At 42.8% G+C, this 26,252-nt stretch overlaps 2 protein-coding genes across 3 annotated transcripts in view; one reads left to right on the top strand and one right to left on the bottom strand.

The window, feature by feature from the left end:
• LOC115128349 (chloride channel protein 1-like) overlaps positions 1–17,477 on the bottom strand; it is a 29,193-nt gene extending 11,716 nt beyond the window's left edge. The window contains exons 1-10 of one of the 2 annotated variants that reach the window (XM_029658121.2): positions 17,385–17,477; positions 6,997–7,303; positions 6,193–6,324; positions 3,153–3,281; positions 2,392–2,525; positions 2,205–2,282; positions 1,932–2,010; positions 1,526–1,651; positions 1,232–1,316; positions 295–396 (exon numbers count right to left, since the gene is read on the bottom strand). In XM_029658121.2, coding sequence (XP_029513981.1) covers positions 295–396; positions 1,232–1,316; positions 1,526–1,651; positions 1,932–2,010; positions 2,205–2,282; positions 2,392–2,525; positions 3,153–3,281; positions 6,193–6,324; positions 6,997–7,303; positions 17,385–17,435 — 1,223 coding nt within the window. In that variant the 5' untranslated portion in view covers positions 17,436–17,477. Of the gene's footprint in view, positions 1–294; positions 397–1,231; positions 1,317–1,525; positions 1,652–1,931; positions 2,011–2,204; positions 2,283–2,391; positions 2,526–3,152; positions 3,282–6,192; positions 6,325–6,996; positions 7,304–14,519; positions 14,610–17,384 lie in introns of those variants that run through there. The other variant, XM_029658122.2, reaches the window with a different exon arrangement.
• A 2,422-nt stretch (positions 17,478–19,899) lies between these two features.
• LOC115129000 (tyrosine-protein kinase STYK1-like) overlaps positions 19,900–26,252 on the top strand; it is a 16,620-nt gene continuing 10,267 nt past the window's right edge. Inside the window, exons 1-2 of the mRNA XM_029659140.2 lie at positions 19,900–20,252; positions 23,033–23,088. Coding sequence (XP_029515000.1) covers positions 23,034–23,088 — 55 coding nt within the window. The 5' untranslated portion in view covers positions 19,900–20,252; position 23,033. The remainder of the gene's footprint in view (positions 20,253–23,032; positions 23,089–26,252) is intronic.

Raw genomic sequence — 26,252 nt, 5'->3', positions numbered from 1 at the left:
GTGCAGCAGTTAAATCATTCATTTGTATTAGAGCGAGTGTGTGTAACTAATTGATTTTTCAGGGACCACAGATTGCTTCTAGACGGATCGTTCATTGTCTGGGTGATGGTTTGATTCTCTGTCTGTTTTTGTCAAATCTACCAGTCAGCAACAATCATTTATTTGGAGGAGGACAATGAATGATTCTATTCGATTTATATTCCCATCCATGTCCCTAGCCTGATCCTCTCCAATTCAGCTGTGCATTTTTCTCAAGTGTCTCATCAAAATACCTCCCCAATCCCTGTAACTCACTGTCTGGTGAGGAAGCGTGTCATGGCATTGGGTTTCCTCATGAACAGCACCACCTGGCGGTTCAGCCAGACGAAGAAGGCCCCCAGGAACCCGCAGGAGATCCTGAAGAGACAACCACCAGGACCTTTACCTCACTCACTCTCAAGGTCCAAATAAGAACAAAAAAGGTACATTTTCTGAAGAATATACACAGAGTGCACAAAACATTAAGAACACCTTTCGGATATTTAATTGCACATCCCTCACCCTTTTTGCCCTCAAAACAGCCTAAATTCATTGGGGCATGGACTCTACAAGGTGTCAAAAGCGTTCCACAGGGATGCTGGCCCATGTTGACTCCAAAGCTTCCCACAGTTGTGTCAAGTTGGCCGGATGTCCTTTCGGTGGTGGACCATTCTTGATACACACGGGAAACTGTTGAGCGTGAAAAACCTCAGCAGAGTTGCGGTTCCATTTACCCTCTGAATGACACTCATACACAATTGTCTCAAGGCTTTAAAAAAATCCTTCTTTAACCTGTCTCCTCCCCTTTATCAACACTGATTGAAGTGAACTTAACAGGTGACCTCAACAGGGGATCATAGCTTTCACCTGAATTCACCTGGTCAGTCTATGTCATGGAAAGAGCAGGTGCTCTTAATGTTTTGTACACTCAGTGTATATGCGCTTGCTTCAGCTGTTCATTTAGTTGGTGTTGATCTAGCCTATAATATATTTATTTCCAGCTCTGTAGTCTAGGAAGCTGAAGCAAGCGCACCAGCAAGCAAAAACCATTCACAGCATCTCCGTTCTTATGATAACTACCAACATAAAGAGATTCGTGGCACATAGACTGAGATTACGCATTCATGTTGGGTTGTGACAAAGAACTACACACAAGTGCGGTCACCGTGCCCTCACCACGCTCCTGGGGCCCCCTCTCGACCCTTTCTCTCACCCGATGATGGCAAACGCTGGCAGCTCCTGGAGGTCAAAGGGGAAATCCATGCGGAACTTGGTGCGGAAGAGAGCAGTGATGGTGACTGTGGTGGACAAAAAGACAGGGGAAGAGGGAGATCGAGTGTTAGAATGTATACATGCATACTATACAACATAGAGGAAACCAGAAGGCAACATCTATGGGAAAGGGTTCCCTCGAGCCAAGCGTGTTCGTCGACCGCCGTCACAAAGTGTTTATGTCTTTGACCAAAAAGCGTGCATCCCATGCCGATGTCGTAGTACATTGACCCACCTGCGTCTTTGTTGAACACAGAGAGCACTCTGAATATAAAGGCACTGAAGGTGGCGGCAAAATATCCTCTCCAGTAGTTCCTCACAGCAAAGTAAGTGGACGTCACCTCGATACTGAACAGCACCCCTGGGGGAATGGCAGGATCAAAGAAAGACTGGTAAAATATCATTCAGATGTGATATTACAAAGTGTGGCATGCAGTCAAAGTCTAGATTGCATATTTACTATACACTGAAGGCTTGCTATGAGACCCGTCACAAATCAATTTCTTTTAAAGGATATTTCAGCACCATGCCCATATTGATTGTCAGACACATGACAAATGTTTCAGCTGATTTTGTAGCTTGCTTTATACTAGATGAATGGAAGGTGAATTGAGAGAAAGAAAAGGAATATAGTGTTGTACCTCCAAGAGGGGTACCAAAACAACAGCCCACCCCAACTGCACAGCCAACTGTGAGGATGTCTGTGTAGCAGTAGGGGCTCTACTGACACACACAGAGAGAGAGAGCGAGCAAGAAGAAAGAGAGAGAAAGGGGATAAGAGGATCCCATACCAGTAAGGAACAGAGGGAGGAAAAGAGAGAGTCAATGAAAAATGCCTAAAAGTATAATACGAAGTGATCCGACAAAACTGTAATGTCCTCCTTATTCTCAATGCTGGTTAAGTAACTGCTTACCTGATTGACTCTTGAGAAGAACATCATACACTTGCTCAGCACAGCAGCACAGATGCTGGCTATATGAACAAATGGGCCCTTGGGAAGCAATATGAAGGACAAATAGAAAGGGGTCAGAAACAAGGAAACTTTTAGTGGCTTTTTAAACAGCTGTAATTAGGGAATCAGATGTGAGTGTGTAACCCACCTCTTTCCCCACTGGCATCCCACTGCCCAGACCTGCAGTCAGACCAATGACCTTGGCAATAAAAGCCTTGAGAGTCAGATACTCCTTCAGCACTACGCCTCTGAGAATGGTCTTCAGCTCAGGAATACCAGAGCCTGAAAGAGAAAGACACACAGAGAGAGACAGACAGAGAGAGCGTGAGACACAGGGCGACACAGACAGAGAGAGCGAGAGACACAGGGAGACACAGAAAGAGAGAGCGTGAGACACAGGGAGACACAGAAAGAGAGAGCGAGAGACACAGGGAGACACAGAAAGAGAGAGCGTGAGACACAGGGAGACACAGAAAGAGAGAGCGAGAGACACAGAAAGAGAGAGCGTGAGACACAGAAAGAGAGAGCGTGAGACACAGAGAGAAATAGAAAGACAAACAGGGCAGTGAGTTGAAAAGAGAGAGAGAGAGAGAGAGACACACAGACAGAGAGCGACACAGAGAGAAACAAAGACAAACAGGGTGGTGAGTTGAAAAGAGGTCGGGGAAGAAAAATAATTACAAAATCGCTGTTTTACAGGAAAAAATATATATACATTTGACTCGACAACAATAAAAAGGGTCATAACTCTAGATATATAGTGAGGACATCCGTGTGTCAGGCCAGGGCTAGGTAGGTACACAAGCAGAGATGGGAGAAAAATCAATGGATAACAGATTGCGGGTAACAGGTCATTAGGGGTGGCGGGTGGTGGAGAAAGTAAGCAGTAAGCATTGAGCGCGTACACACCGATGGCTTGTGGGGCAACCAGGTGGCAGAAGGAGGAGGCGAACATGATGAGCACCATAGGATAGCTGACCCAGGCCAGGTACTGGAGCAGGACATTACCCCTCAGCTCCCAGTGAATCCACTTGTACACTGACATGGGGACAGAGGGAGGGACAGAGGGATGGGAGAGGAGGATTGAGGAGGGGGTGAAAGTGAGGCAGCATGAGAAGGAATGTGAGAAAAAGCAGGAAGGTATTGGAGAAGATGAGAAAAACACAGGGGGTGGGGGGGGGAAGAGCAAGAGGGAGGAAGGAAATGAGGGGGGAGACAGAACACGGGGTGAAGATCAGGGAAGAGGGTGGAGGATAAGGTAATGGAGGTGAGAAGAGAGGAGAAAGGGAAGTTGGTTGTGACAGGGCAGACACTGACACAGACAGTTACAAAGAAAAAAAACACTGTAAGATGGGTTTGCGAGGGGCAACTTGTCAATCCATCTGGACTGACAGATGTCTGTTTCCACTTGTAGACGTTTCTCTTAGCATTAGTGGTATTCTATAAGAGGGGCACTGACTTGTTGAGCATCACTATGTTTCAATGAAATGGACACAGTGAAAAAAAGATCTTGAGATTCAGTCAAAATGACTCGTTTTGTCCAGCCAAGAAAACTACATTTGAATAATGTGTTGGGTTGACACATTTTTAAAATTAAATTTCAAAATGTATTAAATGAAATTCACAACCATGAAGTCAAATCAACAGAAGCAACATAACAGTAGTGTTGACTGAACATGTCAAGTTCAGATGACTTATATATATATTTTTTTTTTTGGGGGCTCATTAGTATAATACCCAGCATGTTTTGCATCCGTGCGTTGTGTATTTACATTTGGACATTTAGCTGACGCATTTATCAGTTAGTGCATTCAACATAGGTAGATAAACAACCTCATGTAAAAAGAAAACAAGAAAAACGTTTCTGTCAGTAGTTTTGTTTCCATTAACTTGCCCAGTGATTTTTTTTGTCGACATTTAGAAAGAAAATAGCTTACTAGCTAGCCATGTCAACTAACTATGGCTAACGTACAGTCATGTCAGACAGTACAGCCAACAGAGGACACAGCACAGCTAACACAATCACTTCAAGCTGAAGCTGGAAAGATTGCAAACTACCTGCACTTCGTTTTGTTTGATATTTTTTCAATTTTACATTTCTTTGTATAATATCCATAAAAATGATGCAAGCTGATTCATGATTTTCGACTGGCTGAGAAACCCTACCTGCCTGTCTTTCTGTATCGTCCTGACTCCCGACACGGTCATTACTATGGAGCTGGAGATTGAATTTGAATATTGAAACAATGTTGCAAATGTCGGAGAGACAGACAGCAAGGTTTATACAAATCTCTGCTGTCGAAAACTAAATGTTAGTCTAAAAGAAATCGGAGATAATGTGAAGATACTTTTTATAGTGGAGATCAAGTTTATAAATTGCCTGGCTGGGCTGATGAGACAGTGGATTGGGCAGTCAGATGGAACAGAGTAAATAGTCATTTTAACTTCATATATTTAGCCGGTGGTAACGTGTGGAATTGACACCAGCTGGAATGCGGTTTTAAGCAATCAGCATTCAGGATTAGACCCACCCGGTGTATAATTGACTAATATTTGCCATATTCAAATAATTATCATGTGCCAACGTATCGCCACGGTCTGTCCCATGGTGAAAACTGCACTCCTGTAGATCTAAAACAATTGGATGGTGAAACTCGCCAGCCAACCAGAAAAGCAAGTTGAAGCAATTCAGGCACTCTTGAAAGTCAGAACAATCCTTGTCCTCCAAAGAAACATTTTTATAGTTGAAAAAAAAAGATTTTGCAAGCAGTAGGTATTTAGAATTAACTGTATGTGGTGACATCACGTGCCCCACGTACCATCAAAATGATTAGTTTATCATCATTTAATTAGATAACACAGTTTCCATCATCATTTGTCGCAATAAAGACAGTTCGAAAAAGTAAAGTTTCTCCTATATCTGCCGTTTCCATTACATATGTTGCAACGATCTTTTTTTGCCACATTGCTTGTGTCGAATAAACCTGGGTCAATGGAAACCTGCCTACTGTTACTGAGAATGCCATTGTAGGTAAAGTGATCTGTTGGTTGGTTGAGTGTACTGTCAGTTTCGACACTGCCGAAAAAGCAAGAGACAGATGGGAGCATAATGTTCCCCACTGAAATATATTATATCATTTCAAAGACTTAGTCAGTTCTGAAATGGGTCATTTTCAAAGTAGCTGTTTCAACTGGAAGTTGACACAACTTAAGATTTTAAGGCAGCCGGGTAACACACTTTGGTAAGTTAAAAGAATCTTAGTTTTGCTTTTCTGACTAGCAAATACTTGTCCTCTAGACTTAGAGAATTTGTCAAAACAACTTTAGTAGCTTTGTTAGCACAACTTTTTTAAAAATCTGTTAATTTGACTAAATGTATGAAGTTCATTCAACAAGTTATTAAATTCACATTTGTCAGTTCCATTAACTTTACTAGGTTGAAGTAAAACTTCAACTCCACACAAAATCTGGACTGGACTTGACATGGAATTTTAAAGAAGCCAGGTAACAAACATTTGTAAGTTGAATCGACAAATGTTTTTTTTTACAGTGTACAGATGTGTCATCCACATATCAGTGAAAATAGACTCTGTTTATGAATAACATCACTGAGTGGTAGCATATAAAATTAGAACAGTAGCGGTGCAAGAACAGAGCCTGGAGGGACTCCATCATACAAACTTCACTAAACTCCCTAATATGGGTAATGACTGTAACCATAATTTCAAGTATACTGTTTTGTAATGTTTGTTTTGCAAGATGAATTTTGCATATCAGGTTACCACGGAACCATTTTGCAACACTTTTCGATAACCACTAACCCTAACCCTAACCCTCCGACAATAAGCAACCAGGTGTCTAGTCTAGATCATTAAGCATTATAAAAACATATTGCGTCATCATAAAACAAGATTGTTTAGTATGTGTTGCATTGTGAGTATTGTAGTACATTGTAGACTCTTGGCGCTGGTGTAGTCCATGGTCCAGCTGACCAGCGCCATTGAGACGCCCAGCAGCACCAGGAAGATCCAGTCCTCTCCCAGCTTGGTGACCAGGAACCTCTGTACCCGCGCTACACAGTCTGAGCAAACAACATGACAGACATGATTCACTTTAACACTGTTTGAGTTCATTTAACACCAGCGACTTGTGAAAGCAAAATTGCAAGATTATGTTATAATACGTTTATTGCATCAAATGGTTGTTTTATGCAACAGAATAAGAGGTTAGAACGCTCATCTGTGTGTGTTCTACTGAGGATGGCCCCTGGAAGTTTTACGATGCCTTTGGGTGATACGGCATTCCAGAGCATGAGTTAATGTTTTTGTTCTAATGGATACCAGGGAGAGATGACCCCAGGGCCAGACCTTGATAACTGTTTTTACAGCAGATAACGTCTGCTGTGAATTATAAGTCTCTTTCATACAAATCTTAACCTTGTGACCCATTCCATACATCTGTTGTTTGTGATGTAGACTGAAAGAGCTGTATCTTGGCTATTAAATACCTTTGTACCTTTGTCTCGGGGCTCTCAACGAATCATCTGAGGGTGATTCGTCGACTAGATATCATTATCGTACAGCACTCAATCGATTCACTTTATGTGTGTGTGTTGTATTGACCTGCTCCCATATTAATAAGTGAATAAAGATTTTAGTTCAAGTATGACTGACTTGTGTGATAAGTTTGTCTCTCCTCATTTGATAGTAAAGGAATTAACCACCACAGACTTTACGGAGCATGGACTCCTCACCTCTGCACTTTGAGTAGGAGCGGCGTTTCTTTATAGACAAAGGGTTGCCTTGCTCTGTAGCCATATGTGCATGACCTGCCTCATCCGAGTGATGCCGACCCCTGTGCCTGCTGTGGTGCCCGTGTCCATGTGTGTGACTGTGGGGGTGGCCATGGTGGTGGCTGTGGTGATGGTGGCCATGGCGATGCTGCGGATGGTGACCATGGTGATGGTGGTCGTGTTTCTTCCATTGTCTCTCTGTTAGCAGTCGGGTGGCCTCTCTCCGGCGGCCAGACCCACCCGGGTGCTCGCTGTATTCCCCATACAGCTGAAAGTGACAGGAGGAAGAGAGACTACATTACCCATATGTTCATGAGCAAAAGACAATGACGACCTGCTGAAAATGTAGTTCAGGTAAGGTTAGAGTGCAAAAATGTTATTTTAGGAAAATAAGAATAGTTTAAGATATTTTAATTTTACACCGAATGTGTATATTTTAAAGAAAATACATCATGCAGTATATTCTATTATTATACATACAGTATATCTACATGTAACAGTTCATATATGTTTACATATGAAAATAAGAAACTTATGTTAAGGGAACATTCATCTATCATAGAAGAATGTAAAAGCAATATACATACACTATCGTTCAAAAGTTTGGGGTCACTTAGAAATGTCCTTGTTTTTGAAAGAAAAGCAAATTTTTTGTCCATTAAAATATCAAATTGATCAGAAATACAGTGTAGACATTAACAATGTTGTAAATGACTAGGGTAGCTGGAAACGGCAGATTTTTAATGGTATATCTACATAGGCATCCAGAGGCTCATAATCAGCAACCATCACTCTTGCGTTCCAATGGCACGTTGTGCTAACTAATCCAAGTTTAGTTAAGAGGACAAATACATTAGTGTATCTAGCTTGAGAAACAAGTCCTCAACTGGCAGCTTCATTAAATAGTACCCGCAAAACACCAGTCTCAACGTCAACAGTGAAGAGGCGACTCCAGGATGTTGGCCTTTCAAACTTTTGAACGGTAGTGTATATTGATTGTTCCAGATTGTGGGAGAATTGTCATAATGTACAGTGAGCTCCAAAAGTATTGGGACAGTGACAAATGTTTTATTGTTTTGGCTCTGTACTCCAGAACTTTGGTTAAAGTGCTCGGGCGGGAGGGTTGCATCTCAATATTAGGAAGGTGTTCCCAATGTTTGGTATGCTCAGTGTATAATACAGTGGTCAAAAGTGTATAATTTGGTCCCATATTCCTAGCACACAATGATTACATCAGGCTTGTGACTCTACAAACGTGGATGCATTTGCTGTTTGTTTTGGTTGTGTTTCAGATCATTTTTGCCCAGTAGAAATGGATGGTAAACAATGCTATTCATTCAGGATTATCCGTAATCATGCATCCACATTAATGTAGAAGTGTTGAGAAACATATTTTACTCTTATTTACAATAAAAGTGACTCAAAAATGACACTATGCATTAATTACCATAAATTCTCTAATGAGCACAACACAATGGTAGCATCCACATTAATCCAAAGTGCTGGGGTACAGAACCAAAAATCTAAAACGTGTGTCACTGTCCCAATACTTTTGGAACTCATTGTATTATGGCAGACGGGGGGGGGGGGGGAGAAAGACAAAAACACCTCAACATGTTGACCTTAAAATCTCACTGAGCCGGAAGAGTGTGTCTACATTTGGATGAATTACAGCTGGACAGCATCCAGACATGTGGTAAAGAGGTAACTCATGTGGTAAAGAGGTAACTCCAGCCTGCAGCTCTCCCACACAGACATGCAGACGCACGCATAGAGACACGGACATACGTTCAGAAGCGCACACTAGAATAATGTTCTGTAATCTAGTAAATCTAATACGACATCTCTTGGCTTTTATCATTTTGTAATTACAAGACATAGCTATCACTCAAAGATACATTCTATTACATGAATTTCTTACGGGGGTGGGGGGTGGGGGGGTGGGGGGGGGGTGAGCATGGGGCTGGTAAGCTACTATACCAACCAAAGATCAAGCCAAGAGCCAAGGTATGTGATCCCCTATCAGACAAGACTAGCAGTTGGTTGTGGGTAAGTATTTCACACGCTTTGTAAATCACGATCGACACATTTCACTATCAAACTGGAGAGGTGGCAAACATTCCGTTCCAATTCTAAATGGAAAGACGACATATTCGAATGACTTGCATAAAACGGTCAATTAAGTCTACTAATTACTATGATAAAAACACAATCCAAATGGCAGACCGTCTTGTAAGGAATTATGTTCTCCACTCTAATCTTTTCCACATGAACAGTTCAATGGTCTTCAAACCCATTTAAACAGACAAACCTTTGTCTATGTACATAATGATGGAATAACAATAATGAAGTTAAAGACCTGAATAATGTCATAATACTGTATAGTTAATGTGGGCTTCCATGTAAAACACAAATTCTTTTATGATTCATGTTTGCTTATTACCGTGACACTAAGTGTTAAAGCTATTCTTATACCCGCTGCACGCTAAAGTGAAGGCCTACATTACAAATCCAGACTATGGCCTTTTCTCAATTGGATTTGCTCAACCTCTGCATCCTCTCTCCTCCATCCTTTCTCTCCTCTATTTGAGAAAAGGTCAAAAACTAATCGAGGAGAGGGAACGTGGACGAAAATGCGCTTGTATGAAATGAGACTCTCCTTCTCCGCTCGAGCTGCCAAGCAAATTTCGTTTACAGGGGTGGATCTCAAAATAAATGTTTAAAGTGGTAAAAACAAATTAAGTTAGTTGTGCAAGACATTTTAGAGATAAAATGACGTGTGAGGCTTGCAAGCCAAAGAACACCATCCCAACCGTGAAGCACGGGGGTGGCAGTATCATGTTGTGGGGGTGCTTTGCTGCAGGAGGGACTGGTGCACTTCAAAAAATAAATGGCATAATGAGGAAGTAAAATGATGTGGATATATTGAAGCAACATCTCAAGACATCAGTCAGGAAGTTAAAGCTTGGTCGCAAATGGGTCTTCCAAATGGACAATGACCCCAAGCATACTTCCAAAGTTGTGGCAAAATGGCTTAAGGACAACAAAGTTAAGGTATTGGAGTGGCCATCACAAAGCCCTGATCTCAAACCCATAGAACATTTGTGGGCAGAACTGAAAAAGCATGTGCGAGCAAGGAGGCCTACAAGCCTGACTCAGTTACACTCACTCTGTCAGGAGAAATGCTCCAAAATTCACCCAACTTGTGGGAAGCTTGTGGAAGGCTACCCGAAACCTTTGACCCAAGTAAAAGAATTTAAAGGCAATGCTACCAAATACTAATTGAGTGTATGTAAACTTCTGACCCACTGGGAATGTGATGAAAGAAATAAATGCTGAAATAAATCATCCTCTCTACTATTATTCTGACATTTCACATTCTTAAAAAAGAAGTGGTGATCCTAACTGACCTAGGACAGGGAATTTTTACTCGGATTAAATGTCAGGAATTGTGAAAAACTGAGTTTAAATGTATTTGGCGAAGGTGTAGGTAAACTTCCATCTTGAACTGTACCTTTATTGTTTAATGAACATTTTGATCAAGTGGTAAACGGATCTTTATCACATAATGTAGATACTGACGTCATACACCAGACATAATTGAATTTGTCAAACAATAGCTTTTGTGGGAAACCAACAACCTGTTGAGGGAAGTCTGAAAACCTTCTGATATACAGTTGAAATCGAAAGTATACTGTATACTATAAGTGCTCAGATACAAACGACATCTGCACAGTGCAGTTGACCTCTAGTCAACAACACCACACTAGGAATCAGTCAGGCCTAGCATTTAGGGAAAGGGGGATTCCTCGCCAGTTGTACAACTGAATATTTCAACTGAAATGTGTCTTCCACATTTAACCCAACTCCTCTGAATCAGAGAGGTGCGGGGGAGCTGCCTTAATCGACATCTACGTCTTCGGCGCCCGGGGAACAGTGGGTTAACTCAGGGGCAGAAAGACAGATTTTTACCTTGTCAGCTCGGGGATTCGATCCAGCAACCTAACCACTAGGCTACCTGGCACCCCATTTACGCTTTGGGCTGCCTTTCAACACCTCGTAATTGAATGTGCATGTACAAGTCTTTCTCTGTGGGTCCTAGAAAGAGTACTGTACGTCAGTCATACACATGGATATGTATACCAAATAAAATCACCAACATGTACATGAGCTGCACACACGCCATGACTTCCATTGGACCAGACATGTCACAGCTCGGCTTACCATGGGATACATTGACGATAAGTATCATACCTGTATCAGCTCTCAGTGTCCAACAAACCTCTTACTGGTTACCAACATGTTGAGGAAAATAGGCACTATTATACACACTGAACAAAAATATAAATGCAACAATCAACCATTTTAAAGATTTTAACTGAGTTACAGTTCATATAAGGAAATCAGTCAACTGAAAAACATTTATTAGGCCCTAATCTATGGATTTCACATGACTTGGAATACAGATATGCATCGGTTTGTCACAAATACTTTTTTATTTTTTATTTAAAAAGTGAGGTGATGGTAGAGGATGAATGGCACGAAAAATGGGACTCAGGATCTTGTCACGATATCTCTGTGCAAATGTATTTGTTGTCCGTAGCTTATGCCTGTCCATACCATAACTCCACTGCCACCATGGGGCACTCTGTTCACAAGGATGACATCAGCAAACCAGGCTGCTTATGGTATAGAAATTAACATGACATTTTCTGGCAACAGCTCTGGTGGACAATCCTGCAGTCAGCATGCCAATTGCATGCTCGCTCAGAACTTGAGACATGTGTGTGGCATTGTGTTGTCTGACAAAACTGCACATTTTAGAGTGGCCTTTATTGTCCCCAATACAAGCTGCACCTGTGTAGTGATCATGCTGTTTAATCAGCTTCTTGATATGCCACACCTGTCAGGTGGATGGATTATCTTGGCAAAGGGGAAAAGAAGAAATGCTCACTATGAGAGATGTAATTCAATATCTGCACCAAATTGAAGCGCAATAAGCTTTTTGTGTCAACGTAATATTTGGGGAATCTTGTATTTCAGCTTATGAAACCAAGACGTTTGGGCCAGACAGAATATGTGGGGATTTTCTTTAATCAACACCCACATAAAAAAATACTATAGTATACTGAAGCAATAAGGCACAAAGTGGTGTGGTATATGGCCAATATACCACAAAGGTGCCTTATTGCTGTTAACTGGTTACCAATGTAATTAAAACAGTAAAAAGTCATGTTTTTTCATTACTGTGGTATACAGTCTGATATATCCCGGCTTTCAGCCAATCAGCATTCAGGGCTCGAATCACCCAGTTTATAATATGGTAAAAACACTCATATTTACTGTAGTGTTTTTGCTGACTTTACTGTCATATTTACAGTTAACTTTAGTATTAATACTGTAGTAAAAGAACGGTAGTATTTACTGTAGTATTTTTGCTGGCAAGACTATACTGCAGTATTTATTGTAGTGTTTTTGTTACTGTAGTATTTACTGTAGTGATTTTGCAGAGATTACTATAAAGTTGATTTTTTATTATCTTTGACATAGAAGTAGAGTCTCCTTCAGGAAATCTACTGGAGAAATACCAAAAGAGCTAATTTTCCATAACATGTAGGTAGGTATGTAGGGCTGGGGTCTGAACGGATAGTTCAGAGCTTCTGCTCTTTTCTATAACCTGTAGGGAACACAATATATGGTCTATAATTGGCATGTAAGTTTCTCACTTCTGGGTGGCACAAATTGCGATATGGGGAAGGGGAATGGGCAGAGTTAAATACTGTAGAATTTCCTATAGTTAAACAAGTGTAGTGTTTTTGCGGACATTACTGTAGTATTTACTACAGTGTTTTTTGTTGTTGTGGATAATATTGTAGCATTTACTATAGTATACTACACAATTATATAGTAAACACTACACGATCAAGGGATATAACAGTGTGTAATGTAGTATTCTACAGTATACTACACAATTATATAGTAAACACTACACGATCAAGGGATATAACAGTGTGTAATGTAGTATTCTACAGTATACTACACAATTATATAGTAAACACTACACGATCAAGGGATATAACAGTGTGTAATGTAGTATTCTACAGTATACTACACAATTATATAGTAAACACTACACGATCAAGGGATATAACAGTGTGTAATGTAGTATTCTACAGTATACTACACAATTATATAGTAAACACTACACGATCAAGGGATATAACAGTGTGTAATGTAGTATTCTACAGTATACTACACAATTATATAGTAAGCACATCACGATTGAGGGATCCAACAGTGTGTAGTACAGTTTACTACAGTAAGTCCTGTAGTATTCTATAATAAACTGTAGTATTTATTTTCATGTGGGCACTTTGCCAGCTGTTGTCTGCCGATTCTGTGGACAGGATTTACTGACCGTGAATGTTTTATAACAGTGTGCTGTTGGATTTGAATGGCTAAATTCAACACAGTTATCAAATCAGTAGCAGGCTTATAAGAGACGTGTCCACAAAATCCATACAGCTGTAGTCATGGATCTGTTGGGAAATACTAGCCTCCGGGAAAAGGAGTCTGAAATACTTTCAGTCCCCTGTAGTGCAGCAGTGACGGCTTGTTATGGCACTAGTTCTACTATACCAAGGAAGAGGAAACCTCTCTCTACCAACTCACCCCTGGCAAATAGCTGAAACACCAGCCTGCAAATGAGTGGAAATCCTCTACACACCATACTCAAAACAATAATAATGTAAATACTGGAGATAATTTTTTTAATTTTCTAATAATGTTTTATATAGACATTTGTTTTTATTCCAAGTAATTCCATACTGTGTTTTTTTAAAAAAAAATTATTTTATCTGGGGGAATTTGAGGAAATTCTCCCCCTACAGATTCGCGATGAGGAGAGGCGTACTGAAAGACCCACTCCTTTCTCTTTTGCCTCGTGGTTTCTGCACAAACTCGAGGCTGTCTCTCACATTCAGGATATACCTCTGGTAACACAACATCTTGGCAAACCACGGGGACAGGAAGGCAAATCTCTCTGATGTCAATTGGAATCTTAAAGACTTCACCAAATATATGTCTAGTAAAACACACAGACATATTCAAACATTTACCAGGCATTTGCTTAACTAGCATCTAACCGGATCTCACTCCGGACAGTCATGGTATCAACTAACTGGTCAATTGATGTAATGCATGCCTATCATATGGCTATTCTACACAATATACTATAGTACTTACTTATTTTACTGCTAATATACTACACAACAGGTCATATGCTAAAGGTTTTGTAAGCATTGTAATATTATTACAAAATGGTTTGCTTGCCTATACATTGTGTCAGATTAGTCTTGTAAAGTGCCTGTATCAACACCTTATCAACAAGCTGGTTGATTTAAACGTTCAGCATTTTTGAGCAGTCAACCCATTCAAATGTGAAATGATACCCGTGCGCCTGATCTACCCGTTTTGTCACATACCATCACGTTGCTGCCCTCCATCAGTCTATTTCAGTCATCCTCTGCCTTTCCCTACCTCTGCCAGTCCGTGTAATCCCCCTCTTTCTCCAGATTTCTCCTCCCCTCTCCAAGCCCCTCTCTCGCGCTCTACTGCCTCTACACATCATGCACCTCGTACACACGTTCCCTCTCTCACTGGGTGTAACTCTACCCTGGGAGTTATATTTAGCACCGGTGGGACCCAACGTTCACCGCTGCACACCTCTTACTCCCTCTCGACCTCTCACTATCCGCCTGTCTGTCCGTCCCCCTGGCCCAACGTTCACCGCTACACACCTCTTACTCCCTCTCGACCTCTCACTATCCGCCTGTCTGTCCGTCCCGCTGGCCCAACGTTCACCGCTACACACCTCTTACTCCCTCTCGACCTCTCACTATCCGCCTGTCTGTCCGTCCCGCTGGCCCAACGTTCACCGCTACATACCTCTTACTCCCTCTCGACCTCTCACTATCCGCCTGTCTGTCCGTCCCGCTGGCCCAACGTTCACCGCTACACACCTCTTACTCCCTCTCGACCTCTCACTATCCGCCTGTCTGTCCGTCCCGCTGACCCAACGTTCACCGCTACACACCTCTTACTCCCTCTCGACCTCTCACTATCCGCCTGTCTGTCCGTCCCGCTGGCCCAACGTTCACCGCTACACACCTCTTACTCCCTCTCGACCTCTCACTATCCGCCTGTCTGTCCGTCCCGCTGGCCCAACGTTCACCGCTTACACACCTCTTACTCCCTCTCGATCTCTCACTATCCGCCTGTCTGTCCGTCCCGCTGGCCCGTAAGGACTTCTGCAGGGGGAGTTTGGTTCGTGTGGGCGGCCCGCGACACCTGAGCATGTTCGTCAAGTGGAAAGCGAGCGCGTTTATTACAAAATATACAGAGAGAAATCGACACAAAGCCAGTGTCAGATTTGATCAACTCACTGCATAACAGATTTCGCCTCAAGGAAGGCATCTGCTCGTAATCCTCATACCGGCTCTTTTTGTACCTCTCACAAGGAAGACCAGTCCCTGGACACACCTGTGAGGTGGATGGTAGAGTGGATGAAAATCAGAGATAACAACATGAGAATAGATGAAGATGCCCCAGAGGGAGTGTTCTGTAACAGCGTCAGGCTGTTACTGATCGCTTGGATAGATCAAACTCATAACGGTCCTGTTAAGAGTAAATCACCGTTAGCGGTTGCAGGGCCCTCCACTGCACGTTGGGCCTGACAATACCCTTAACTGTATCCACAATATTGCATGTCCTCAAGTGACAGCCCAATGGCAGCAGAAGAGACAAACATAAGAGTAGTAGTATTATGTAGTAGCAATAGTATTAGTAACAAATACTAATCTACCCATCTACTTTCCTAACCTGCGCTGTCTGCCTGCCTACCAGTCTGCTTTCCTCTGCCTATATGCAGGCCCGTCCATCTGCTAGTCCGTTTGTCCTAAAGACACATGACATCTACAGCAATAGGTCACATGACGGGGAAGGTTGGACAGTGTCGTGTGTCCCCACTCTTATGTCATATAAAGTCAAATGTAATACACACTTAGGTCTTCGAAAATATCCTCCAGTCTTACGGAGTATTAACCACGCACATTCTCCGCACGTCTGTCAACAACTCTCCACATAACTCGCTATTGTGCCTGGCAATGGCATCTAGTTCAATTGGAACGGGAGGCCCCCTTGTGATCTCATTTCTTGATCCTCCACAGCACAATGACAAAGAGAACAGAAACAAACTCCCGCTCAAAAAAAGTGACACTTCTCAATATAGCCCGGCTCCCTGGGCGACAGTGTAAACACACGGTTATCACAGTCCACATGGCCTGTACTAACACACACAGGTCATGCAGTACATGCGTACACTGGTGGGCACACACACACACACACACACACACACACACACACACACACACACACACACACACACACACACATACGCCACACCAATTTCCAGCAGGTGTTTCTTACAAATCCCCCCCCAAAAAAAAAACATACTGAAAGTCTAATGGTTTAAGTCCCTCCAGATGTTTTGGAACACTCTGGACCCCGGGGTCATCTTAGACTATGTGACGAGCGGAGATTAACAAATATATTCCACATGCATGATCGGGTTACCCTCTTCCCACACCACACTGCTGTAAACCTAGATTTATCTCCATGGATGAAATCCCACAAACACATTCCTCCCAGGTCTATCGGAGAGCATGGAGAGGCACTTACAAGGAGGTCGTTGAACAGCAATCTATTTCTACGTAATAATGCATTATGCTTGTTGGTAATAAATGAAAGGAATTAAAGGTGGAGAGGATAATGAACAGGTGGCTGAGAAAGCGAGAAAGAGAGAGAGAGAGAGAGAAAGAGCAAGACAGAAAGAGCAAGACAGAAAGAGAGAGAGAGAGAGAGAGCCAGACAGAGAGAAAGAGAGAGAGAGAGAGAGAGAGAGAGAGTCAAGACCCTGACGGAGACTGAAGGTGTGGGGTCCTCGGACACACAGACACCTGTTGCCGCAGTCACGGACCTGCTAAGAGGTCTCCGTGACCACCGTTACCAGACAGCGTGTGTGTGTCCATGCTCCCTATGCACAGACCATAAAGAGCAGAGACGACCCGATATGTCATGCAAGAGATTGTGCAAGATTAAAGTCAGAGATAGAGATTAAAGTCATAGAGATAGAGATAAAGTCAAAGAGATAGAGATAAAGTCAGAGAGATAGTCTGCTGCTGCGAAACGCAATATGAGAGCAAATGGAAAAAGATAAGAGGAGATAGGTAGTGAGAGAGAGAGAGAGAGAGAGAGAGAGAGAGGAAGAGAGTGTGGGAGAAAGAACTGACCAGGGTCTGTTGGTATCTCAGAGCCTTCCTTTCCGACGCATCTGCGGCCATTGACACACTGTCACTGACCCAAAAATAAACCAGCTGTCTGTCTCAGCATTTCCAGTTCTGTGCCCGCGCCGGAGAGTGTGCGCATGCACACACACACACACCAGAGACACACACAGAGAGAAAAACTCTCACGCTCTCACACACACACACACATTCTCACACAGTGTAAGCGAGCCCTTGCAAGCAGATCTCCCCACCACTCGGATTGCCCACCTCTGTCCCGGTAAGCAGTGCGTGTGAACTAACAGATACCTCACACGTCCCTAACCTCCCCTCTCTCTATCCCGCTCTCTCCCTCGATCATTAGATGGGCTAATGGCGTACCCACCCTGTTGCCTGGGGCAACCCCCTAAGACTTTGAGCACCTGTTAATTAGAATAGAGGTACAGCAGGTAAAAGGGGAAAGACAGAAGGGGAGAGAGGTTCATTGGGCATGTCCTGCTGTGAGGGATGTTCCTCATTGGAGTTGGCACTGCAATATGATGAAGGCATAGTTTTGGCACAGACTGTACTTTTGGCTTCTTTGGTTTGGAGGGTTCAGGGTCCAGCAAGGATCAGGGTCTAGCATCTGCTACTGTCTGGGCCAGCAACTCTACTGTACAGTATTGAACAGTACACTATATAGAGAGCAGATGAGAATTGAGAAAACAGATGTTGATATGCGGTACCTGTCAAATAGAAAAACATCCGTAACTCTGAAAAATATATCTCCAAGAAGTTTAAAGTGGAAATGTGTCACTTTTTGGGCGACCCGATCCAAATTCACAGAGAAATGTGAGTTATAGATCTATCATTCTACTTGAAAGCAAGTCTAAGAAGTAGTAGATATGTTCTAGGTGCGCTATTTCTATGCATCCCGTTCTTAAGTTTTGTTTTTGAGTCTTTTACTGGCAGTTTTGTACACCAGATTCAAACATACACCAGATTGTACACCAGATTCAAATATATTTCCGAACGGTTTAGATAGTGTACAGTAGAGAATCATTGTACCATCTTGTTTTGTCAAACTGAAATTAGAGTTTTAGCAACCAGGAAATAGCAGAGAGATTTTTGAATAATGCAACTTTAAGGCAATACTGAACTTTGGGCCTCCCGGGTGGCTCAGTGGTTAAGGGCGCTGTACTGCAGCGCTAGCTGTGCCATCAGAGACTCTGGGTTCGCGCCCAGGCTCTGTCGTAACCGGCCGCGACCGGGAGGTCCGTGGGGCGACGCACAATTGGCCTAGCGTCGTCTGGGTTAGGGAGGGTTTGGCCGGTAGGGAAATCCTTGTCTCATCGTGCACCAGCGACTCCTGTGGCAGGCCGGGCGCAGAGCACGCTAACCAAGGTTGCCAGGTGCACAGTGTTTCCTCTGACACATTGGTGCGGCTGGCTTCCGGGTTGGATGCGCCCTGTGTTAAGAAGCAGTGCGGCTTGGTTGGGTTGTGTATCGGAGGATGCATGACTTTCAACCTTCGTCTCTCCCGAGCCCGTACGGGAGTTGTAGCGATGAGACAGGATAGTAGCTACTACAACAATTGGAAACCACGAAATTGGGAAGAAAAAGGGGTGAAATTTTTTTTTTAACCGTTAAAAAAAAAATACTGAACTTCATTAAAAACTTGATTATCTTGGCATTTGAAATGAAATTAAAATGCCCAGAAAGGGGACAATTACCTACTATGGTAGAGACAGGGAAAGCACAGGGGTTTTCACATCACAACATGTTATCAGAGCATTTTAAAACAGCCCCTTTAGCGCTGAGGTTTTGGGTGTTTAAAGTAACTGTTAAGTGAAAATCTCACTTTTAAAAGTTCATATTCTGTTAATAACTCAAATAATGTTGTTGACTCATTCTACACTCGTATTCGTAGCCAGAGCATAAATTGGAGATTTTTATATATATTTTTTAAATACACCTCAAACATGTATATCAAATAGATCCTTTCAAAAATGCTTGCTATTTCCTCAGAGTATGATGTCATACGCCTCAGTTGGCTAACCATGCATTACTATATTTTTTTATGACGAATATGCCGACACCATTAACACAGAAAAGCTGCTTTTTTAACATACATAATTAACATGTTTTGGAAAGAAAACTATTTCACTGATATTTTAAGTTAATTAGTAGTCATATTTCATAGAAATCTGCAAACACTGGACAGTTACTTTAACAGTTAACAGATGGACAGCAAGCAGTTCCCATGGGTGTTTTTCCGATGGTGTTGGAAAGCTGATGAGTGATTACAAAACACAAAAGAAACCCCAACATGCCATTGCAAAGCCACTCACCCTGTATACAGTACCATACCACTGTAAGGCAGGGCAAACTTCTATTGCCTCATTCATGAGCTACAGTGACAGCGCACCAAAAGCCTAATACTACCTAAGTTGCTTCCCCAACGCCCGCAGTGCCTGTGATATTTGATAGGGGTGGATCGAGCAGTTTCACTTTGTAGAAAAGTAATGGAAATCGCAGGTGTTGAGTGGCCACTTGGGAGGCACCGTGAATCGACAACACCTTTGACGGACCCCGGTGATTAGGAGGAGACTAAAATAGTTGCGGAGGGCATTGCAAACCCACACACACACACACACACACCAAAAGTCTAAAAACAGAACTCACCGTGAAGAGGTGATGAGGTTGAGGAGGAAAAGGTGCAGCAAAGGGCAGGGCTAACCTGTGAGAATTACAAAGCAGAGAGACATGAGGAAAGAAAACACACAACAACAGAAGAGCGAGATTGACAGAGAGGCTGGGAAAGTGGGAGATGGCAAATATCACAAACTGGATTTATCACATGGGGATTATAATAGACCATTGTTAACATCAAACGTGAGTATACTACTGCTTCTTATGAGGAGTTAATATCAAACGTCAGTATACTACTGCTTCTTATGAGGAGTTAATATCAAACAGGATAATACTACTGCTTCTTATGAGGAGCTAATATCAAACGTCAGTATACTACTGCTTCTTATGAGGAGTTAATATCAAACAGGATAATACTACTGCTTCTTATGAGGAGCTAATATCAAACGTCAGTATACTACTGCTTCTTATGAGGAGTTAATATCAAACGTGATTATACTACTGCTTCTTATGAGGAGTTAATATCAAACGTGATTATACTACTGCTTCTTATGAGGAGTTAATATCAAACAGGATAATACTACTGCTTCTTATGAGGAGCTAATTACAAACGTGAGTATACTACTGCTTCTTATGAGGAGTTAATATCAAACATGATTATACTACTGCTTCTTATGAGGAGTTAACATCAAATGTGATTATACTACTGCTTCTTATGAGGAGCTAATATCAAATGTGATTATACTACTGCTTCTTATGAGGAGTTCACATCAAACGTGAGTATTCTACTGCTTCTTATGAGGAGCTTTGGATGCCGAGGACATAATACCATTACACAATACATGAGATTCAGCCTTACACAGGGAGCATGCCATGTAGGTTGACACGATACAATTTGTGAAGAAATGTCCAGTTACGGTTCAAGCAAAGGGTCAAATACATTGTCGGCTAAAATACAAGGTCCAATATATTGAAACGTAAAAGTGTAATGTTCTGTATTATGTGCTGTGTATGGGTTGTGTGTGAGAAATGCATGTCAAAGAGAAATGCAGCCAGGCCGGTTGAGTGACACACATACTTGTAAAGGGGTGAGGGAGGGAAAACGCAGAAATGCTGTCAGAATGTGCTCCCTAACAACACTATGTGGAGGAGTGTACTGTGACCGCGACTCATTATTGTTACCCGAGGACAGTGACAGAAATAGGTGACAAAACAAAACACACCCTAAGCCTATATATACTTTGGTTGAACCACTTCCAGGTAGACAGTAGTGGAGTCGGGTGACTTTCAAGTGTGGAGTTTATCACTTTTCCTTTGATTTCTCCTTCATCTAGACAGGTTGTGACCTGAAATAAAGTAAGGTGAGAAGGTCATAGCATGGCTAACCAATTCGTTTCTACCACAGTCAACTTGTTGCCTTGTATGAGAAAGTTGGCAAGACAATGACATAACATTGTTGAGTAAATACAGGTCCCCCAAGCTAGGCGGCCATGTTGTAAGTAAAGGATGTTATTATAGTATTATACTCCTAAACATGACTGCATAGACAACGCAACTGGTTCTTTGTGGTGACGGTTTGATCAATTTTGCCACTTTGAACATTTACATTTTACAGTTACACAGCAAATCTATCCTCAAGCAAGAGGAATGAGAATTGTCCCAATCTCTGTCGTCTCAAGTTGACTCCAACTGTAGTTCCACCTAAGAAGCAAATGTCCAGGGAACTGTCAACGGGACCTCGACCTGTTCCATACAACCGGTTGTTGTTTTATCTCTGTGGTGACAAACGAAAAACAGGGGATGCGTCTGAAATGTCACCCTATTCACTATGTAGTGGGGCCCATAGGGCTCTGGTCAAAAGTAGTGCACTATATAGGGCATAGGGTGCGATTTCAGAAACAAACAGTCTCTTCCTACTATTGACTCTGACCAATCAGAAGCTTGTTGAGGCGTGAGGTCCCGGACTCGTGTGTCATATATATTTTTTTTTGCGATTGTAAAGACTTGGGCGCTATATTTTCGTTTGACAGTGCATATATATCTGTTTGTTTGGTAGCTAAACAAAACAAGTGAACTGCACACTTCTTAGAACAACCCATCTCGACCAGTTTACATCTAATTATGCTAGCTAGCTAAATCAAGGGCGAGGGCGTGTGAGAAACACCTGCACGAGCTCAGCCACCCACACAGACGCACGTGCAATTATTGACCGGGAACATTTTGAGGTTGTGAAATGTTTTACAACATGACGTCACAATCAGAACTATTTCACGCTGGGAAGATTTCTTTACATCATCCGGCCCAACCCATCCGGGGTTTTACGTGATTAGGACACATCCCAAATGCCAAGCGTGGTATAACACCAACCTTGCCATATTGTACGCCTCCTGCAGTCAGTGTGATTATACTGTAGCCATAGTCACATTACTGTATCTTAAATTGCCTCAGCATCAGATCTAACCAGATACCATAGTTACTTGGGATCCCAATATCTAGAGTTAATCTGGGTTATTCACTCAGAAAGCAATCTCGCTGAGATTACATCAATAACACTAGCGCAGTCAAAACACATGTACACAGAATAACAAAAACATGTACCAACGTTCAAAATACTCACATTGTCATCGTTATCGATGGGGGGGTTGTATGACAAGTGTACAACTGTACAGTCTTTTTCCTTTTCCTAACGTAGACGTTGATTAGCCTAGATCAGGGGTACTCAACTTTTACCCTACGAGGTCCGGAGCCGGCTGGTTTTCTGTTCTACCTGATCATTAATTGCACACCCCTGGTGTCCCAGGTCTAAATCAGTCTCTGATCAGAGTGAAACAATGACAAAAAGACAGTGGAATCAACTTTGAGATGGAGACAATGGACTCCAGATGTCTTTTATGTGTCTTGTGTGACAGTAGAAGGTGTTGAACACTCCTTGCTGTGTCGTTACAGCCGAGGGCTTTATGAGGCTGCCGACCGGTGGTAATCTAATGATGATATCTGTGCGTTTGCTCGCTCCCACTCCTCAGGATGTCGTCCTACTCTGATGCTGATAATCAGTGTCAACCGGGGGACACCATCTGTGGTAAGTGCTCCTCTCTCATGATCATTTTCCTCTACTTCTCCTGTGTCGCCTTGTCTTGCACCTTCTACAACTTATACCCACTAGCTGTTGGGTCTCTAAGCCAAAGGTATTGACATGAAAACACGAACCATGAACGTGGACTCTTTAGATCCGATAGACCAGTGTTACCCCCGCCCTGGTCCTCCAGTATCCTCAACAGCACACATTTGTATTGTAACCCTGGACAAGCACACCTGATTCAACTTGTCAACTAATCATCAAGCCCTCAATAAGGTGTTTGTCCAAGGTTACAACAAAAATGTGTAATTTTTATTTATTTATTTATTTATCCGTTATTTTACCAGGTAAGTTGACTGAGAACACGTTCTCATTTACAGCACTGACCTGGGGAATAGTTACAGGGGAGAGGAGGGGGATGAATGAGCCAATTGTAAACTGGGGATTATTAGGTGACCGTGATGGTTTGAGGGCCAGATTGGGAATTTAGCCAGGACACCGGTAAGTGCCATGAGATCTTTAATGACCTCAGAGAGTCAGGACACCCGTTTAACGTCCCATCCGAAAGACGGCACCCTACACAGGGCAGTGTCCCCAATCCCTGCCCTGGGGCATTGGGATATATTTTAGACCAGAGGAAAGAGTGCCTCCTACTGGCCCTCCAGTAATGATGGGGATACTCGAGGACCAGGGTCGGGAAACACTGTGATAGACAATGTTCTGGAAATAATAAGGAAATGTTTAACCAGGATACATTTAGCTGTCCACTGATACATTTCTGGGGCGTTTTGCTAATCTTCCCACCAGTGTAAAAAGTGGCCTTTAACATTCTGTCACAAACTGGTTGTCCATTTACTGAGATTCTATTAATGCCGACATATGATCAACATCACAGTCAATTTTTACACAAGAGCTTTGTGTTTTAACCAAAACACACATTTCATGGGGCATGCCATGTAAAGATCATTCGTGGAGACTTGTTCCCTTTCCCAGCCTTTACCAAACAGAGCTGTAATCAAAAGGAGCTGCAACCAACCTGGCGGAGCCACTTCAACCGTCTAGAAAGCATTTTGGATACATAAAACGCTACATAGATGGCATCAGGATACATAAAACGCTACATAGATGGCATCAGGATACATAAAACGCTACATAGATGGCATCAGGATACATAAAACGCTACATAGATGGCATCAGGATACATAAAACACTACATAGATGGCATCAGGATACATAAAACGCTACATAGATGGCATCAGGATACATAAAACGCTACATAGATGGCATCAGGATACATAAAACGCTACATAGATGGCATCAGGATACATAAAACGCTACATAGATGGCATCAGGATACATAAAACGCTACATAGATGGCATCAGGATACATAAAACGCTACATAGATGGCATCAGGATACATAAAACGCTACATAGATGGCATCAGGATACATAAAACGCTACATAGATGGCATCAGGATACAGAAAACGCTACATAGATGGCATCAGGATACAGAAAACGCTACATAGATGGCATCAGGATACATAAAACGCTACATAGATGGCATCAGGATACATAAAACGCTACATAGATGGCATCAGGATACATAAAACGCTACATAGATGGCATCAGGATATATAAAACACTACATAGATGGCATCAGGATACATAAAACGTTACATAGATGGCATCATGATACATAAAACGCTACATAGATGGCATCAGGATACATAAAACGTTACATAGATGGCATCATGATACATAAAACGCTACATAGATGGCATCAGACCTGTGAAATATAGATTAGAGGCACTTGGTTTTATTAAGTACCAAACGAATATAAAAGGACACAACCTAGATTTGTCCATTAAAAGAAACACTCCTTTTCCACTTGCGTGCCCTATTAAAACACTGTGCCATATTTTTTCCGTTGATCCGTTATACAGCGAAAACAGAAATGTGTTGCATTTGCTGTCCCAGTACTCATATCCAACATGCACACATGAACGGCTGGGAACAGCACAGGGTCTGCCGCATTGTCCGCTACATCGTCAGTCTACAGAGCAGCACAGGGTCTGCCGCATTGTCCGCTACATCGTCAGTCTACAGAGCAGCACAGGGTCTGCCGCATTGTCCGCTACATCGTCAGTCTACAGAGCAGCACAGGGTCTGCCGCATTGTCCGCTACATCGTCAGTCTACAGAGCAGCACAGGGTCTGCCGCATTGTCCCCTACATCGTCAGTCTACAGAGCAGCACAGGGTCTGCCGCATTGTCCGCTACATCGTCAGTCTACAGAGCAGCACAGGGTCTGCCGCATTGTCCGCTACATCGTCAGTCTACAGAGCAGCACAGGGTCTGCCGCATTGTCCGCTACATCGTCAGTCTACAGAGCAGCACAGGGTCTGCCGCATTGTCCGCTACATCGTCAGTCTACAGAGCAGCACAGGGTCTGCCGCATTGTCCGCTACATCGTCAGTCTACAGAGCAGCACAGGGTCTGCCGCATTGTCCGCTACATCGTCAGTCTACAGAGCAGCACAGGGTCTGCCGCATTGTCCGCTACATCGTCAGTCTACAGAGCAGCACAGGGTCTGCCGCATTGTCCGCTACATCGTCAGTCTACAGAGCAGCACAGGGTCTGCCGCATTGTCCGCTACATCGTCAGTCTACAGAGCAGCACAGGGTCTGCCGCATTGTCCGCTACATCGTCAGTCTACAGAGCAGCACAGGGTCTGCCGCATTGTCCGCTACATCGTCAGTCTACAGAGCAGCACAGGGTCTGCCGCATTGTCCGCTACATCGTCAGTCTACAGAGCAGCACAGGGTCTGCCGCATTGTCCGCTACATCGTCAGTCTACAGAGCAGCACAGCTTAGGGGAAAGATAGTTCAGGCTCTCCGGGAGATTTTAAGGAACAAGAAGAATGAATTTTTAAAAAAACTGACTGTTCATTTCTTAACAGTTGGCTTTAAGCATTCCAGTTGCTTTGGGACGGCACACTGTAGGTAGACTTAGCCAATCAATCACGGTGTGGAGCAAACACGTTGTACCACAATCTATACCTTTTTCAGCATGCTATTTCCTGTAGCACTTAAAAGGCCCAGTGCAGTCAAACTAGATTTTCCTGTGCTTTAACAATATATCTGCACACTACGAGGTTAGAATGAT

This window comes from Oncorhynchus nerka, linkage group LG4, assembly GCF_034236695.1.
Source record: "Oncorhynchus nerka isolate Pitt River linkage group LG4, Oner_Uvic_2.0, whole genome shotgun sequence".
Taxonomy (NCBI): Eukaryota; Metazoa; Chordata; class Actinopteri; order Salmoniformes; family Salmonidae; genus Oncorhynchus; species Oncorhynchus nerka.
This window is presented reverse-complemented; position numbering and strand designations above follow the sequence as displayed.